This window comes from Apis laboriosa, unplaced genomic scaffold (assembly GCF_014066325.1).
Source record: "Apis laboriosa isolate Shangri-la unplaced genomic scaffold, ASM1406632v1 scaffold157_cov153, whole genome shotgun sequence".
NCBI lineage: Eukaryota > Metazoa > Arthropoda > Insecta > Hymenoptera > Apidae > Apis > Apis laboriosa.
In genome coordinates this window covers 425,591-443,834 of record NW_025222075.1, presented here as the reverse complement: position 1 = coordinate 443,834, position 18,244 = coordinate 425,591, and the positions used below count along the sequence as shown (strand labels likewise).

The 18,244-nt window shown below is 37.3% G+C and overlaps 1 protein-coding gene across 1 annotated transcript in view; it reads left to right on the top strand.

Moving 5' to 3' along the window:
• The window catches only part of LOC122710817 (semaphorin-2A), a 545,106-nt gene that overhangs the window by 129,481 nt on the left and 397,381 nt on the right, over nucleotides 1–18,244 (top strand). The window contains exon 2 of the mRNA XM_043928957.1: nucleotides 11,928–12,054. Coding sequence (XP_043784892.1) covers nucleotides 11,946–12,054 — 109 coding nt within the window. The 5' untranslated portion in view covers nucleotides 11,928–11,945. The remainder of the gene's footprint in view (nucleotides 1–11,927; nucleotides 12,055–18,244) is intronic.

Below are 18,244 nucleotides of genomic sequence, written 5' to 3'. Positions count from 1 at the left end.
TCGATTGTCCGTGATAATCGATCTCCAGTATTCCAATTCGATCAATATATTTTTTCCCCCCCGTCCAATCCATCCTAGAAATGATATCCGATGCTCGTGACGATCGATCATCTCGGACAATACCAGATTATTATCGATTAACAATTTTTCCTCTCGTCGAAGACGAGAAAAAGAGTAGCCATTTTAAAAATGAAAATGTCGATATTTCTTCCGAGTGAATCAAAAGAAAAGATTTGAGAGGAGGCTGTGAAGGTGTACAGTATTATTGGTATATACGATCATTAAAAAAAAAGGAACGAAAAAGAAGGAGAAAGGGGGAAAAGGTACGGGAGGAGGAGGAGGAGGAAAACTCCTAGGGATGGAAGAGCTGCTTATCAGCGAGTAACAAAGGACAAGCAGGCCGTTCAAGCAGCGAGCGTACACTTTTAATATTTTTAAAGTACGTTCGATCCTCTATGAAGGGTCTTCCGCTAACGAAGCAGAATCGAAGCGACGAGCCGGAAAATGGAAGGGGTTGCGAAGAAAGGGGGTAGGTCGTAAGGCAAGGTAGAAAGAAGAGAGTCTTCTTCGGGGTTGGATGGGAGGAAAGGAATCGAAGGAATCGAGTTTTTGCAAATTAATCGCGTTAATGCACCGTCTGACATCGTAATCGGAGGGGGAGAGGGAGGAAGCTACGATGCCTTTACCTCGATACATACCTTTACTCCGTTATCCTGTTATCCCGAACAACCCTTTGAGAGATGGGTCTCGCTCCTTTGAGAAGGTTCACCGTTCATCGTTCGAACACCCTTTGTCCTCGTCATCATCCCCTCCCTTCGTCCATTTTCCATGGAGATTCTTGTGAATAGACGTTAGATGGATTTTCTTCTTTTATTATCTTCGAGAATTATTGCATTACACCGGTACACTTATCCGATCGAGAGACAAATTTTGTTACAAGAATATCAAGACAAAAAATTTTCTATGAAATTCGAACAAGGAGTCTCAACACATCTATGAATGAATTTTTCACTATTTTATTCGATTAACAACACCTTCCGTGTTAACTTTTAAATTTTTCTAACTTTTAAATTAATAGAACGTATATTATAAATGAACTGTTCCAAAGGTTGTGATAGACTAACCAAAATGTATATACGAAAGGAGAGAGGTGGTAAAAAAATTGTTTTCGTGGATATAAGCGTCCAAGTAAATCCTCTTATCTCTACGTTTAAACACATCTTTGTTTGTTATTATTCGGGAATAGATTTCCTAGAATAATAAATCCTGGGACGAGAGCGGTCGCGTTTATTCGCGACTTCCGACAACTCGTCCGAACTTTTAATAACGTTGCTGTCCGTTTCCATAAGTGAGTTATCGGGATGAAGTTTCGCCTTGTTGCGCGTATTGCCCAGAGTGGAACGGCTCGCTCGAGAAATTTGTTTATAGGTGATGATTGCATAATTAGATCACGCGAACCGGCTCGCGTTGTCGAGAGTAAAACTACCGGCTACTATAAATCGCACGTGAGACGTGTAAATCGGGTTAATGCACGTATCAGATTATATAGTGCGTATGACTCTCCAAGTTGATTTATTTAGAACGCGATGATCGAATTATGTAAAGTTGCAGGCGAGATTATGATAGAATTAAGAGTAACAGTTTAACGCAGGATCGTATTATTCCTACAAAGTACCCAAATGTTTCGAGGCATCAAGATGTTGTTAATCGAATAAAATAATGAAAATTCATTCATAGATGAGTAAAAATTTATTATCGATAAATTGAGAGACTTCTTGTTCGAATTTCATAGAAAATTTTTTCCCTAAACCGAATATTCTATATCTTATATTAATTCCCCTGATCTAGTACGACAAAAGTCTGACTGAAAATCTATTTTATTTGCTCCTTGCTCTTCTTAGTGTTTGCCACGAAAATACAATGTTTCCACGAAAATACAATGTTTCCTTGAATACGAATAATACATCCCTTCAGGATTTTCAGGAAACACTAGCTTGGAATTCGCTCTCGATCAGCATTGTCCATCATCCCTCTCCCTTTTCTCCCCTTTCATTCTTCCTCCTCCTACCTTTATCGTGCAATTTTGGACACCAGAGGATTAAACCTCTCGAATAAGTATAGCCAATAATACTTTTTCATTAAAATTCCGCGAGGATTAACCCTCTACCATGCGTGGAAGCAATCAAATTATATTGTCAATGGAATCAGTCTGACGAAGAAAAAAGGGAGAAAGAAAAAGGAAGAGTGGACAGGAAATGAAAAAGAAGAAGAAAAAAAAATAAAACGAACGAGAAGAAAAAGAAAGGAATACACGTGTGTGTGTGTATGTGTGTGAACGTTCGAGAGAATCGGAGAATTATTTAAGAGAATTTAATAATCGTTGACGCGTAGGAGTGGAAGAGAAAACGGAGGAGAGGGAAAATTCTAAATTCAATTGTTACTCGTTGCTCGAAAATGTATTCCATCGATTGATTCTCGAACATCGCGGGATATTCAATTATAAAAGGCTATCGTAATATTTTTCCATTTAAAAAATAGCGGGGTTGGCTCCGGTATTGGCAATTACGCGTGACTATTTGCGTATTGTAATTTCGTTGCCCCGTTCCAGGGGAGAAACCACTCGAAGGAGCGGAAACTCATTTGCGATCTCCCTCGATCGGTCATCCACCATTCTCGATATTAAATTCTTTAATTGTTTGTTGATGAAATACGATGTCTCTGTTCCTTCCTTCTTCTCCTGTATTTCTTGAGGAATGGGGGGAGGAAAGATTACGAGTATAATTATTTTTTATATTGCCTATCTCCTTCAGATTCCTCGTTGATTTAATGAAAAGAACCGATCCTTTTGTTTCATTTCTCATCAGGCAGGCAAAGAGAGATACAGTCGAACGAAATTTTTACGAAAACATTATTTTTTTTTTATTTATATTACTCTAAACATTCAGCTTCGATTCAATTACAATTTAGAATTGTTGTTGTTATCACAACAAGTCAGAGTTAAGAAATTATAACAATTACTGCAAAAGAAATCTCTCTTCTCTTTTGTCCATCTTCTTGATATCATAAATCATTACAAATGGACACTTTTTTCTCCCAAATATCCTCGAATATCTCACTATATCTTTTTCCAACGTTCACAATAACAAAACAGTCGACATCAAGTTTAAAAGTTCGCGCCATTTAGGTACGATGATAAAGTGAAGATTAACGATTGTTGAGTTGAAGAGCATTTTCAATAGTTCGAAAGTCTTCGTGTCCGTAGCAGATGTTCAGAAATGTCTGTGGATTAGTAGTATTTTCGAGAGAAACGACAGATGTTTCCAGACAAATGGAAGCGAAACTTCCTATAAATTGAAATTAATGGTTTATCATCTCTTCTCTGGCTTTTAATAAACGTAAACGCCGCTACGAGTCATTAAATTGGGTATGTTCGTTATATAAATGGATTGTGAAGTTACGACGTGGATAAATACGCGTTGCTCGTCCGCGTTCTCGATAGTTCTCGTGTTTCTCAATTTTCATGGATTATAATAACATGCTATTACCATTTTTTCCTCTTTTTCTAATAAGTAGTATCGCATAGATCGTGAAACGCTTATGAGAAAAAATTGCAATTTAAGGAAAGATTAACTTGATTTTCGACGTGAACGTTATTTAAGCGTGTCAGATTTACTGTCCCGGTGAATTAAAGAGGTTATTAAAGAAGTTGTTATGAAAGAAGACGAGAATATATTCGATAGTTTGATGTTAAAGTTCTTTTTAATTTATAACTGTTCTCTTTTGTTCACGAATATCAACATAATTAGATCGTCGATTATTTTAATCCAAAGTATGTATATATGTATAAACTAGCTGAAAATGTGTTGGGATCTAAAAATGATAATTCGTAATTTCGTATAAATTCATATTTGAAAATTGTTCAATCTCTCTACCCTACTTTCCTATTATTTGCATTCGAAAAGTCTACATCTCACGAATACATCACGAGTACACAATATATCTACTACGCTTAATAAAACATCCATATAACCAAATATCGAGCAGAACACTACCAACTACTTAAAATTTGCCACGTCACCAGAACTGCATCGCTTTGACATCGTCAACTTTCGCGAAATATGCACAACGCATAAAACGTTCCCCTCGAAACTATTTTAGTTACAGAACAACTCTCCCAACTCGTTCCGCGCAATTATCGCCGTGGACCGTTAAAATTAAGTTTCCCCAACTCTCCTCCACCGCGACAAATACCCAATATAAAACACCGATCGCAAGAAATAATCAGACAAATCGATTCCATTCCAAAAATTAATCCCATCGCTCCCTCCCCTCCTCGTCATTATTATCGATTCGAGGCTCGTGCGGCATCTCGTGGCATCTCGTGGCGTCTCGAAGGTGACGGTTGCCACGTTGGATCGACACAAAATCTCGTCACCAAACCGGTGAACGCAATCTACCGAGTAACTAACTCGGTTACCGCGCACTTGTCGAACACCAACCTCGCTCCCCATCGCCGCTTCCTCGTCCCACCAACGCGCCTCCACTTTCTCTCTCTCTCTCTCTCTCTCTCTCTCTCGAGGGCCGCCGCTCTCTTTGCAACGCGGTGCTGGGGGCGCGTGTACCTGCCCATTATGGCTAAAAGCGTAGCACACTCGATTATCACGTCGTCGCGCGTGGCTGAAAACTGAAAATGCCGTGGGCCTTTGACAGTGTAAGAGCACCGCCGTACCCGGCATTAGCCACGCCGAGTGAAAATTCCCAGCCTTACCGCGAACTTGTCGAACAGCGCGAGTTGTCCCCCGTAGCCGTGGGGAGGGGGAGGGGTGCTGATCGATCCTCCACGTTTCGAGGAGGAGGAGACCGTTTCTCACCTGTTACGCCTGTTTTGGTAACGAATTTGCGCTCGTATCGAGCTAGGACGAGGTTAGATATTATTATATCGGAGGAGAAGGTAAAGAGATGGCGGACGGTTTGTTCTTTCTATTCTTCATTTCTTCGAGTCAGGTAAAAAGTTTGGTAATGATTCATACGTTTATAGTTTATCTTGCGGCAGGGAAATAATTTGGGGATAATTTGAACGTGTCAGCGAGATCCTTAAGATGGTATATATATATATATATATTTGTCTGCAAGAAGAGACAGGTCGAAGAAGGGAAGCCTTGTGTTCCTCGAGATTTCAACCACACCCTCGAATCGTTATAATAAGGAGAGTTGCGTCGTTGTGATTTCAGGGAAAAAGACGACTACCCTTCGTTCTCGTTCGAGCGATCGTTTAACGAGGAATCACGTGCTTCAAAATCCTTACAAACAAAGTTTTTTGTTTGCTCGAAATCCGAGACCTTTCCTCCCACTTCAGGTAAGAAATCCCTTGTAAAGAGATTCGATAATGACATGGCAATAATACAAGATAAAATCTCGGTATTGTATCAAATCTCTCGATTTAGTTTTTCTTTTTCTTTTTTTCCTTCCTTTTTATCTTAATTTTAATTGCCTTTATCTAGTGATTGAAATGGATTTAAGAGGAAGACGAAAATTGGTTTGAAAATTAGATTAAAATAAATGTCTTGTTATTTTAATATTTTTGTTTTTTCTTCTTTAATGTCCGAATGAAATTTGTTTTTACGTAATAATATAGTATATATTATTATATTTGCATGTATATTTAGTTTATACACGATGATCATAATGAAGATTAGCAATAATTAGCAATAAATTCGGGATATTATTAATAGCACGTATAGATAACTTTCATTAATCTTGTATTAAGCTAATAAACCTCAGCCAGGCTACAGATAAATAATTTATTTCAACATAACTGTATTTCATCCTTTGCGGCATGTTTGCGTTATATACGTATATCCCCACGGTTATGTTTGCACCCGTCATACTCGTCATTAACAGTTAATTAACCCAAGACACGCTAATCATTATTTACCGATAAAAATTCGAACCGAAAGATATTCACAAATATAAAACAAAATTATTATAAATTCGTTTCAAACGGTATAATAAAATAATATCATTACACGAAAAATTTTTTCCAATTACCATATACGTAAAATAAAACTTCCATTCCATTTCGTTCGTTTCAAACGAATATAAATAAGATAATTTAGAAAAAAAAAAAAAAGATCGATAAAAATTTCTAATAAATAAAAATGATATATTCAATAAAAAAAAAAAATTCACCTCGAGGAAATTTCCATCGAAGGAAGAAAGACAAAAATTCCGAAAGACACGATACCTGTACAAAATGGTTGCTGGCTTCGATGCACGATAAAATCGTAACAGGACGGCAAATTGTCTATCCCCAAGGAGATGCTTTCCCACTTTGCTTTTTATGCACTTTTCACCTCACGCCCCATGAAAGTCCGTGTACGTCGAGCGTAACCGCACAGCTTTCAGAAACTTCAAAGAGTCACTCAACTGCCAGCCTTGTCCTTTTACGTTCTTTTAAACGTGGCGCGCGCCTGCTACCTCCGCTTTCGAGTGAGCACTATATGGGACCAAGGTGGAACCGCTGGAACCGCAACCCGTCCAACATACTGATTGCAATCCACCGATTGGGCTGGAACGTCTTACTCGACAATCGAGGAGAATTGCACAAAGGACGAATTCGGCCGTGGAGACGTTGATTTCTGACGCCCCCTCGGCCACTTGATGCAATTGCGCTAACGAGGCGGGACCTTAACGCGAAAAACAGAATCTTGGGGTTAATAAGCCGGGATGGAAATGGCATTTTGCTAGAATAAATAGTTAGAGTAGAATTTCGCAGGTGAATTATCTTTCTAATAAATTTCATCAATCGTTGGTAATTTTTCGAAGTTGCAGAAGTTGAAGTAGTCAATACAAATTGTTTCAAATTCTTTTTTATCGTGAATGGATATTGAATGAAAATTTTATTCTTACAGAAAATTTATTAAAGGTTAAAAGTTATTATTGTAAATTTCGTATTATATGAAGCTATTGATAACTTTGAATATTTTTATATTATTTATTTGATGAAATGCAGCGTTTTTTTATTAGACTTCGACAAGATAGTTGGAACAATCAGAGTTGATGAGAATAAGAAATAGAAATAGAATAACAACGTAGAAAAGATTATAACGTCGTTTATGCTATAAAATAACCATAATTCTCTATTTAAAGAGTGTACATTACGATTATCGTGTTTCGTATGTCCCTTTGTGTTGCAAAAATAGTTTAAAGATTAAACGTTTTTACCTCTAAAAACGCGTTTTTAATCCGACAAAGAGCATCGCACAACTTCTTTATTTCTTTGACACGAGATACTAAGCAACATGGATTAAACAAACGTCATAAAAACTTCTCCTCTAAAAAAATTCCTCAACCAAATTCCAGATATTAATTTAAGAATTCGTCGACGAAGCTAGCATTTTTCCGCTAATTAATTTCTTAAATATCAGCAGAATATCCTCCCCATTTTAAAGCCTGAAAGTTGAAAAATCACGAAATGAAAACTGTTTCTTTGATAAAAAAAACGGTAATTAACCATCCCCCTCCCCCTGCAGATCTCTTCATTAGCCACAAAAAGGAGACTGTCGCGGGATAAATAGTTTTTCCATGCAATAATTTAACAGGCCGCCGTTGGATGGACTTGGAATTAAACTTGGCCAGAAACGAATGAATCTCGTCTTCTCAGACACGGATCCTGCACAGGCCCTCGGCCGGTCCAGAATCGAGATTATAAATATTGATCCTGAGCGTCCTTCAACTTTGAGTGCACTCGACGAGTCCCTCTTGTCCCGCATTTCTATACTATACCGGGTCGGTAGAGGGTCGAGGGGGATTCTTCGTGGCGAAATTGAAATCCGAGAGGTTCCTCCTGCCCGTTTCCTTCCGCCAGAAAGAGAGTCAAAGTCGCTCGGGCAAATTAAAATTGTAGGGCATGCCCGTGGACAACTGGCCTTTGATGGCCGTGCCAACGGTCACGGATCATCTAGTCCTACGTTATAAGGAAGAATCGTCAAGGGTGGCATTTCTTTACGGGGGGAGGGGTCCGCCCCAGAGATGCGTTAAAGGCCGGAAAAAGGACCGTCGAGAGATGCGGAGGATCGATCGATCTACTTTGGTAAATAACAAAAATTGAAGGTAAATATATATATATAGATAGATTTTTTCATCTTGTAAATAACACGTGTTCTACTTTTATTTTACGTCCAATTGTATACGTCAATGTTGATGGTTTACGTTATATAAATATAAACGTGATAATATGTGATAATGTTTTGGTCGATTTGAATATGTAAATATTTATAGGATACAATTAGAAGGTTGGGAACTGTAAGATAATATATATGTAATGTACTGTAAGATTTGTAATCTTGTATTTAGATATATCTATAAGTATATTGAAATTGTAGCACTATTATTTTGTCAACAATCTTTTAAATACTCACGAGGCAAATAAGAATTAAGCAATGGGATTATACGCGAAGGCCAATAGAGCAAGATTAAAGGCAGACTCTCGAAGATCAGCGGACGTTAGGCCTTTCGTCTCTAAATCGGTTTAATCGAGCTCTCGTTAACTTAGTTATCGTTAATGCCCGTTGCAATGTAGCTAAGTGGCTGCTGCTGCTGCCTCGAGCTAGACTGCCTTCGAGGCTCGCATCCTTTTCCAATTACTTTGCTACCGCCAAAGTACTGATTCGATTAATCAATTAACGTAAGTTCATTCCGAGAGAGACGTGCTTTCAGTCCAGACTGACCGATGGTACAGTTTTTCGTTATGACACTGATTTTCTTGAAAAATTCGAAAACGATTTTTGCTTCATAGTCTTTGGAAATTTTTATAAAAATTTTTGTAAAATATTACAAGAAATTATTATTACTATTAATTTATTTCTAATTTATTCATCGAAGTAATCAATAATTTCTAAATTTTCTCTTTAAATTTGTAATTTAAATATACGGTAATAAAATATCGGTTAAAGTAAGCTATTAAAAATTTACGATTTATAATTTAGAGAAGACAATTTTATCGATTTTTCTAATAGAAATATTACTTCTTATTAATCCCATCCGGATATTACAGAAATTTGAGAGAAGAATTTAAATAGAATTTTAATAGAATTAGAAACATAGAAATGTATGGAATACCGGTGGCATATTTCTCATTGGAATGCAATAAAACGACGACAAGATATACCGACATTTCAGGAGTTGCTGTGAAACAGAAGAATTCAATTTTCGACAATGAAATCATCTCCACTTTAATTCCTTGTAAGGAATTCTTACATTACTTACTTTTTCTTGTAAGAAAATATTATATACAAATTTAATTAAATTACATATATTTTCTGATGAATCTTTTGAAATAATTTAAAGTATGAATATATAATAATATACAATTTTAAACAAAATCTTTAAAACGTGCCCAATCGACTTATTAGATTACATAAAAGAGATTCTTTCATTCTCCAGATTAGTGTCACGTAAAAATACATACAGTGTTTCACGAAAATTGGCAAAAAGTCACAAGGATGACCAAAGTTTTAGAAATTCCATAAATGATTTTAAGTCGAATCGATCGTGTGGATCGTTTCAATACGCTGAGTCTGCATCAGGATTCCAAAGTGCAATCGAGTTTGCCGATTCTGAGAGAGCGTGAAACGTTACTTCATCTATTCAGCGATGCTGTGGACATTCTCTTCACCCTTCCCTATCCCCCTCACCACTCACCTTCTTCTCTCGCCGCATGCAATTACTCCGATTTCACCTTCAGGAAAGAGTAATTACCATCTCCGGGCTGGTTATAATTAATAATAATGAATTCGATGCGTACTCCTCCCTTCTTCCATATTTCTACGTTCATTAGTCGTCGACTTCGTCTACTTTTTGACGTCAAAAAATGGTGGTTCTGCTAATGATGTTATATTTAGAATGTAAAATTTAATTTATTCTTATCTTTAAATTTTATTCGCCTTCATCCATGATAATATTCCTTTCTTAAATCCTTGGAAACGGTTCCTACTTATTTTACTCCACTTTTTGAGCGAATAAGTTGACGATCCAACTTTGCATTACTCGATAATCGTTATTCGAAATTTAAAGATATTATTGATATTGAAAGAAAAAGTTTATCGTTATTTATACCTAGAAGAAGCTAAAAAAATTCGCAAGTGGCGCATTTTCTCGCTTTTAAGTTACACGTGCGAATTTTGCCTGTAGATACTTCTTAGACTGCACGTCGAGTAGCGGAGTATTTTGAAATTGAGGTAAACGCCAGTGGCTGAAAAGAGGATTTCTGATTCAGATCTGAATCAGACCTGATGAGCAACTAAAAACGAGCTACATTGTCGCGCCAAGTTTGAGCCCGTAATTTTGTCATGCTTGTAGCTTCGACGAAACAACGAACGATAAATATTGTAACTGAAAATATCTTTAACAATTGTTTCGACGACAATTTTTAACAAAATATCAATACAAATTATGAATTTCTTTCCTGTTTCAAATTCCTAATTTTTTTTTCTTTTTTGATTATAAACTATCACTTTGATTGAATATTTCTTCAATAACAGAAAGTATCAAGTATCTTTTTTTCCAAAATAATAATTACATAACTTAGTATTATATTTATGAATAAAAAAATAATATCAATATTTTCTTTTACATACACTATTCCATAAAATCAATTTACACAATTTTCCAAAAAATAGAAATTTATCGCACACCATTCTCCTACCTTTATGAATAAAAATTAAAAACCTAGAACGATCCTTCAATTTTCTTGCCCAGCCTCATTAAATGAATACCTCTTCTGTAAATTGTCGCAGAATCGTAACAGATTTCCATCATCATCATCATTTTCAATCAACTACCCCGTCAATTTAAAAAAAAAAAAAAAATAAAGAAAGAAAAAAGGAAAACTTCAGAAGAAAGCTGCTGCTCATGGAATGAATAATAAAACGAACGACGAAATAAAAGTGGATAAAAGAGGGAAAGAGAGGAAAACTCAGGTTGGCGGGGTAAATATACCCTCCTCCCCTGGGTTCGACGAGCACGAATAATCCCCTTTGGCGGGGCGCGGCGTTTAGGTGAGAAAGTTTTGATTTACGAGGGGCAGGTTCGTCCCCCCTCCCCGATACGGGGAGGGAGGTTGCAGGAGGCGGGAAAAGTTTGCCGGCGACCGAGAACGGCTCTATTAGTACCATTCGTTATTTTCTTTCGTGGCCGGCGCAAGAAACATCCGCAAGTTGGCCAATAAGAAATATCCTTGGAAGGATATCCGGTTCGCGGTTCAAGAGAGACACTCGGCTCGCTTCTTTTTCGCCGAAAGGAAAACTGGTTATTGATACCGCAACTCGTTCGAAGAAGGGAGAAGGAAAGTTTCCCCGTGCATCCCTTCCGGTGTTGGGCATCGATAAAAACATATTTTGCCGGGGGACCAAGCGATGTTAACAACCTCGCGCTCGTATCGTTTGTCATTATTGCCGTTACCTCGATCTGGAGTGGTGGAGAAAAGTTTCGCGCAAGGGGGAGGGGAGGGAGGGAAGGGGTAAGTTTTGACACCGTTTGGAACCGATGAATTGTGATTTCGGGGATAGTGTCTTAACTGGTTCGAGTTTGGGGAGTGAGAGGGGTGGGTCTTGGCCGATTGCCCATTTTTCGTCTCTCTCTTTTCGATCTTTCGAATTTTGGTTGAAATTTATGGGGATTGATTTTGAATAATCGATTATTAGAGGAACGAACATTCAAGAACGAATTTTCAAATTAATTATTTAATTGGAAAATGGTAATAAGCTTCTTTTTGGATATATTGTTATTAAAATATTGACGGTAGCTTGGAATTGAAGAAAAGTTTAAATACTGCGAAATATTTGCCACGTGTTACAATCGAGCGAATATCTACTGGATTCGAGGATCAGATCCCCCTTTCTACATACAAAAATTCAATTCTGTTTCAGTGTTTGAGTGTTAGCACGATGGATACGTCAAGGAATCGAACGTGGCTGAGAAGAATGGCTAGTCTACTCTGGCTCGTCTTCCTATTTGTCGGAGTTTCGGCTGGAACTCTGGAGAAATTACACGAAGGTAAGTCTAAGTTTCCAATTTTTATTCAAATTCCTCTCATTCATTTTATACGCAGTCGCGTATTTAATATATATTCGCTTCGTAATTTAATTAAATTAAAAAGAGAAAAGATTTAATATAATTTTAACACTCGAACAATCTCATTTACGTAATTTTTATCGGGCAATCGGGGAAACGCCATTATCCCTGTCTAAAAAATATAGAGCGAAAAGTCATTATCATTCCTGTCTCTGACGCGTACCTTTGGATGGCGTCACTGACAGTGTTCCAGTGACGATGATAAATTTCTGTTTAATGTATTGAACACCCGTGAGATTTATCACATCTACAATAGCTGGAAATCACTCTTTATCGATAACATCGACCCAACACAAACGTTACGCGAATTTTCAAATTCCCTTTAACAATTTTTCGCAACAGAATTTTCCAAAATTTTCACCATGTTATCTTTAAAACAATATATGTACATACATTTAAATTCAGATTTCCAATCCGTGAATCGTGCCAAGACTCTCATACTGCGAGTTCTCTAAAATTATACGATTATTATTAAGAAGACATCGAATATATGAATATATATATAAAACAAGAGAAACACGATAAAACATTTATCTTCTCGCGACAAGAAAGGCGCAGTGAAGCCGCTTTAAGTCACGTTCCCAATACGATCTTTAATCTACGTTCTCTCAACGAGACACAGGGCGAGAGAACACCGTGTACGATTTAACCATAAATTCGATCGGTATAACAAAACGATCCCTCATGAATAAATCGTATCTCGATATTAATCGCGCTTCGCCACGCCACACAAGTTTGGCGCCTCCGTCAGTCAGCGAAACGTCTCTTTCGCGCCGTCTACTCGTTTCGTTCCATGACTATCGGAAATTTCAATCTCTACTCGTCTATCGTCTGTGTGTTGAGATGTTTAACGTTATGCTATCTATCTATACACATTAATAAACCTGGTAGCCAACATATTCGTCGATATTTGGCAAGGAATCGTTGAAATAGACAGCCTTCGAGTTATATTTACTTATCACTTATAATTATTATTTATATTCGAATGTGTAAATGTTGATGGTCCAACGTTCTTCGACTCGAGAAATAAAAATCGTCGACGAGACGAGCGGTGGTCAATGTTGTGACGGTATAAGCCAATATTGACAAATTATATATTTATGCTTGGAATGTCGATAAGTACATTCGATCACGTCCAATATAGTAGCATTGAAATCCTTTCGCAATGTTTCATCGTTTGCAATCTTTAAAGCTTTATATAATTTAACTGTATATTTATCACTTTAATAATCATATCTCCCCCTTAAATAGAATATTATATATATATATATTCTTGCATACTGGATTCGATTAATCAAACACTGGAATAAAAGTTTCTATGCAATCGTATGAAATAAATATCTGGAAAATCAAGACTCGACGTCAAGTACATACGTTCATAATTAAAATTAGAAAAATCGGGGGGGAGGGAAATGGATCGTGTGACACGGACACGAGGGTTTTCGTTCGTGTTCGAGCTGTGAACAACGACAGTCGAAACTCGTTTTATCGAGTTTTCCAGAGAATTATCTATCGCGACCACGATAGATAAAGTATCTACGCCTTCCGGCCGATAGGTCCTCCTCTATATTCCCCCCGTCCCTCTTTTCCTTCCTGTCTCTTTGCCCCACAGCGGAGCCCCTCCTCTCTGTGAAAGCCAGCAAGCTCCGTTGCAACTTCCGACTGAATAAGCATCACCTCACTTCCGTTTCCGACGATGTAGCCTTTGACGTAATACGTACGCCCTCCCCTCTCCCTCTCTCTCCCCCTCTCTCTTTCTCTCTCGTCCTCTTTTTCTCGGTTACCAAGCATCCATATCTACTTCCTTTTTGATACTTCCCTTTCTCTTCCTGTCCCGCTTCTGCATTTCTTTATGGATCCAGAGAAACTATTCTTTGCGGTGTTACCATTATTGCCGCATCCTCTTCCTCCTTCCATCTCCTCTTCTTTTAATACCCCTATATTCCTTTCATCGAACTTTTCACGTTGCGTTTTCTCTTAAATCCCGATATCCCTTTGACTTTATTTACTTATTTTTTTTTTTTTTTTTTATTCTTTTTCGCGAGAATCGAGCGAGTTAATCGCTTTGTCGTTCCCGAGTGCGCTTCTTATTCTTTCCTGTGTGAATACAGTTCCTTGATATTTCTTTAATGTTTTATTCGTTTTCGATGTTTCGAAACACGGAACGTTTATAACGCTTTGTTCTTTGATACTGCCGCGAACAATCTCGGAGAAATTAATTAAAGGATAGTTTTTTTTTATCGTGTCGCCATTGTGTCGACACTCTTCAGTTCCTTAGTCGAAATGAAACATAGATAGAGTTTACGAGGATGTGCCGGGTTTCAATGGAAATTTTTCATTTCCATGTGTTTATTATTCCATTTTAGATTTTAGATTAATTTTAAACGACGATGATTATTGCGATTCGTTATTATGGGAGCGTTAAATTTTTTGATCTAATCAATTTTAATTGATATTTCGTTTATTTATCGAGAAGTAGTATAGTTTGGTAATTTAATTCTGTTTAACATTATTCTAAATTTCTTTTACACTGTTTATTCTTCTCGATTTAAAATTAAAATTAGCTATATTATTTCTTTTCAGGAAAGTTCAATTAAATGTTGATTACTGTCGTATTTTGCATTTATAAATAATAAACTTCGTCTTGACGCATTCAACGAAATACGTACGACATATTATTCCCAACAATGCTTCTTTTTACTCGACGTGACTGAGCCAAGTTACTGAGGAATTAATGATTCTCTAAACCGAATTATGAACAGCAAATAAAGATGGAATATCCATTAATGTCTCGTTTCATCCATTTTCTGTCAGAAAATACGCATTATAACCATCATAGTTCATACTTTGTTGTACATATAGCGAAAATGTTAATTTAATTCAACGCGAAACACCAATTTGCTTTCAATCCTCGAAAATAGAAATTCTATCGTGTCAAGAAGAAACATTGCTCACGGTTCTCGTGGAATACAAATACGAAAACCTCTTGTTTTCTACTCCATCAAAGACAAACTTCTCACGGAAGTTCCAGTTGTTGTCGCTTTATTAAAACTTTAAAATGGCTCAAAATTGAATCTCCTTCCTATTTTCGATATCCGTCGTCAAGATCACTCGATCTTGTCGGAACAATTTAATACCATTTTTTCGTGGAATTAACCGTGGACAAGCATGACATCGAGAACGAGATCGAGAAAAATCGATACCATTGTTATATAACGCACCATATTATGATGAATTCATATAACATCGAATTGTTACCTTAACCGATGCTTCGACTGACTCCACCCCTTCTTAACAACTTTTTAACAATTTAGATAAAAGATAAAAATCATAGGATTCGGATAATCAAAAATCTACCAACATATAATAATACATAACAATTTTTGCTATAATAATTCTTGCATCCTTGTGTATTTGTATCAATTCTTTCACCAAATTTTAACTACCAACGTATTTCACAATCTTATATATATATATCGTAACATCTTGATTCACGAGAGTTCCAAGAAAAGATTCCTCGAGCGTATCTCCCCAGACAGAGATGTAATTAAAAATAAAAAATGACAACAAAGAGAAGAAAAGAAATATAAACAGCGAATCTAATCGCTTTCTGTCCCTAACCCGATAAGGCCCGCAATTTTTTGCCCGTTCCGAAGACAATCGTCCGTGTACAGCTTCGTTCCACGTGTCCGCCAATCCCGTTTCCGGTTTCCGCCAGTGAAAAATTGCCGTTTCGTCCGCTTGCCGAAGCGCGTTACGCCGACCGATGATGCAAGCGCACGATGAAATCTCGCTTCTTATTCGCGTTCCCATTTCCCATTTCTCGCTCGGTCCCACTTTTCTTCCTCGCATCCGATCAACACATGATCCAGTACCAGTATTTCCGCTATCCTCTAGTTCCAGTCTTTTCATTCACTCTTTCTTTCTTTCTTTTTTTTTTCTTTTTTTTTTGGAATCCTCGACACGCAGGAAGCATCGACATCCATCATCCGGGAAAACTGAATCTCGGCAACCCTCGAAGTACCTCTATACCTCTGAACGATGCGTTCAGCAGTGGAGAGGAGAGTCAGTTGCCAAGATGGAAGATAATTTTAATGGCAAGCTTTAAACTGGGAAAATGGCTAAGTAGATTCCATTGTTGTCTTCCATTCTTTTGCGTATACGAATTCTTCTTCCGGAGAATCGTTTAAATTTATTTTTCATCTAATGATTAAACTTATTTAATTATTCTAATTATTCGTTTCTGAAGTTAAAGAATCTTTAATTTCTCTGGATTAAGAAATAATGATACGAAAAATTAGCATCTTTGCGAAGATTATCGAAAGATAAGGAGTTGGGGGAGAGTTAGAGGAAAGGGAATTTCGACGTGGAGAGTTCCATAAATTTGACGGGGCAGTGCACACCGTAAAATCAACTGCAGATTGCATGCGCAAATGCAAGGTGCATGTCCTCCGCGTGTCGTTTTTGCCAGCGGCCGCGAGCCGAGCCAACGAGCCGGGGCATCCTCTTGCCAACGCTGTCTCCCGCTTCTTATCGTAAAGTGCATTCGCTCTTGATAATAATACGTAACGAAAGGCTCGAGAGAGTCTCGAATTATCGCAATAACGCACTTTGCGATACACGAAAAATACAAGGGCGGGAAGGAATTCCTTTACCGTCTACCTCCGCCAGCAAATGGGTCCATTAAGGAACGCAATATCTTTTGCTGGCCAACTGATATTTGAGTAAATTGCGTACGAATTCTTAGAGAGAGCAAAATATGATTATGAAAATGTTCTTTTTTAGAGATACAGTTTCTTTGAACCTGTGCACCATTTATGATCTTTCACTCTTCGCTTTCTCTTTGACTACTCTTCAACTTTTGTCTGAAATATGTGTGCATGATATCTGATAATACAGGACTTAATGCTTAACTTGAATCATTAATCATCATAACGTATTTTTATTAGAGAAAAATTATAAAAGAATTATCCAATTCGATCAAATTTCCAATCGAAACTAGAAATTCTATCTATCTATCTAACAACAAAATCGTCATTCCAGCCCTCACGATCGAAGCCGAGCTTCCTCCCTATCGGAGGAAAAAAGAAATCAATTTGGTTTCGCGTTTCAATCGGTGGATTAGAAGTTCCCGTGTATTTTTTCCTCCCCCTTTCCCTGAATTCGTCGAAATCGTGCCAGGTGCGAGGTTATGCAAGTTGCCTTCCCTCCTGTTGTTCCTGGTGATTGGAAATCGCTTTTGTCGTTAAGCCAAATCGCATTTCTAGATTGCCTCGTTACCTCGAGCTATTCTGGACACCTCGGACAACGCCGACACGGGGAACGAACGAGGAGGGATCTGTTGAAGCCTGTATTGCAAAAGCCTCGTCCAATTATCAGCGTCTACAGGGCTCAAAGCAGTTGTTCCTTTATTGTGTTTACTGATTGCTGACGACGCTCCTGAAGGTAGCTTCGCTTATACGGAAGCACTCGATATCCAAACATATCCGAATTTCCAGTCCTCCCCCTCCGTTCGGAAACACCGTTCGCTTGCATTAATACCAAAATTCCGTTTAACCCCCTTCGCGAAGTTATACATAGTTAGATCGATTTTCGTGCAAAAGTTTCGTGGCTCGAGCGCTGCTTTGTTGCAATTTTTTCTTGCAAATAAAATTACTTTCAAGAGAATTTTTAGGATTAGATATATAGGTGAATTTGTAAATTTTAATTTCGTGTTTGATACGATTTTAATAACGTGTTCTTTTATCCGTTCTTCCCTCTGGTATTCCTTTTTTATCCGCAATTATATTCGTAAGAATTTGATATTAAAATGGAGAGTCAAAATTATTTTATAATGGTAAAAGAATTTGTAGGAAAAAAAAGTTTTCGAATTTAATGTAAAGATTATTATCATAGTTTCAAAATTTTTGATATATCACAATATAAAAAGAAATGAATTCTCTAAAATTCTATTCCAGATCTAGTATTATTAATTTTGATTTATTAATTTAGATTCTGTTTCAAATTTCTATTTGATAGAAACCCGTGATCCTTGAAATAAAAGGCAACGACGCGTTAATCGATATTCTAAAATTGGTGAAAACCGTTCTCCTGATTTTTTAACGACGCACGC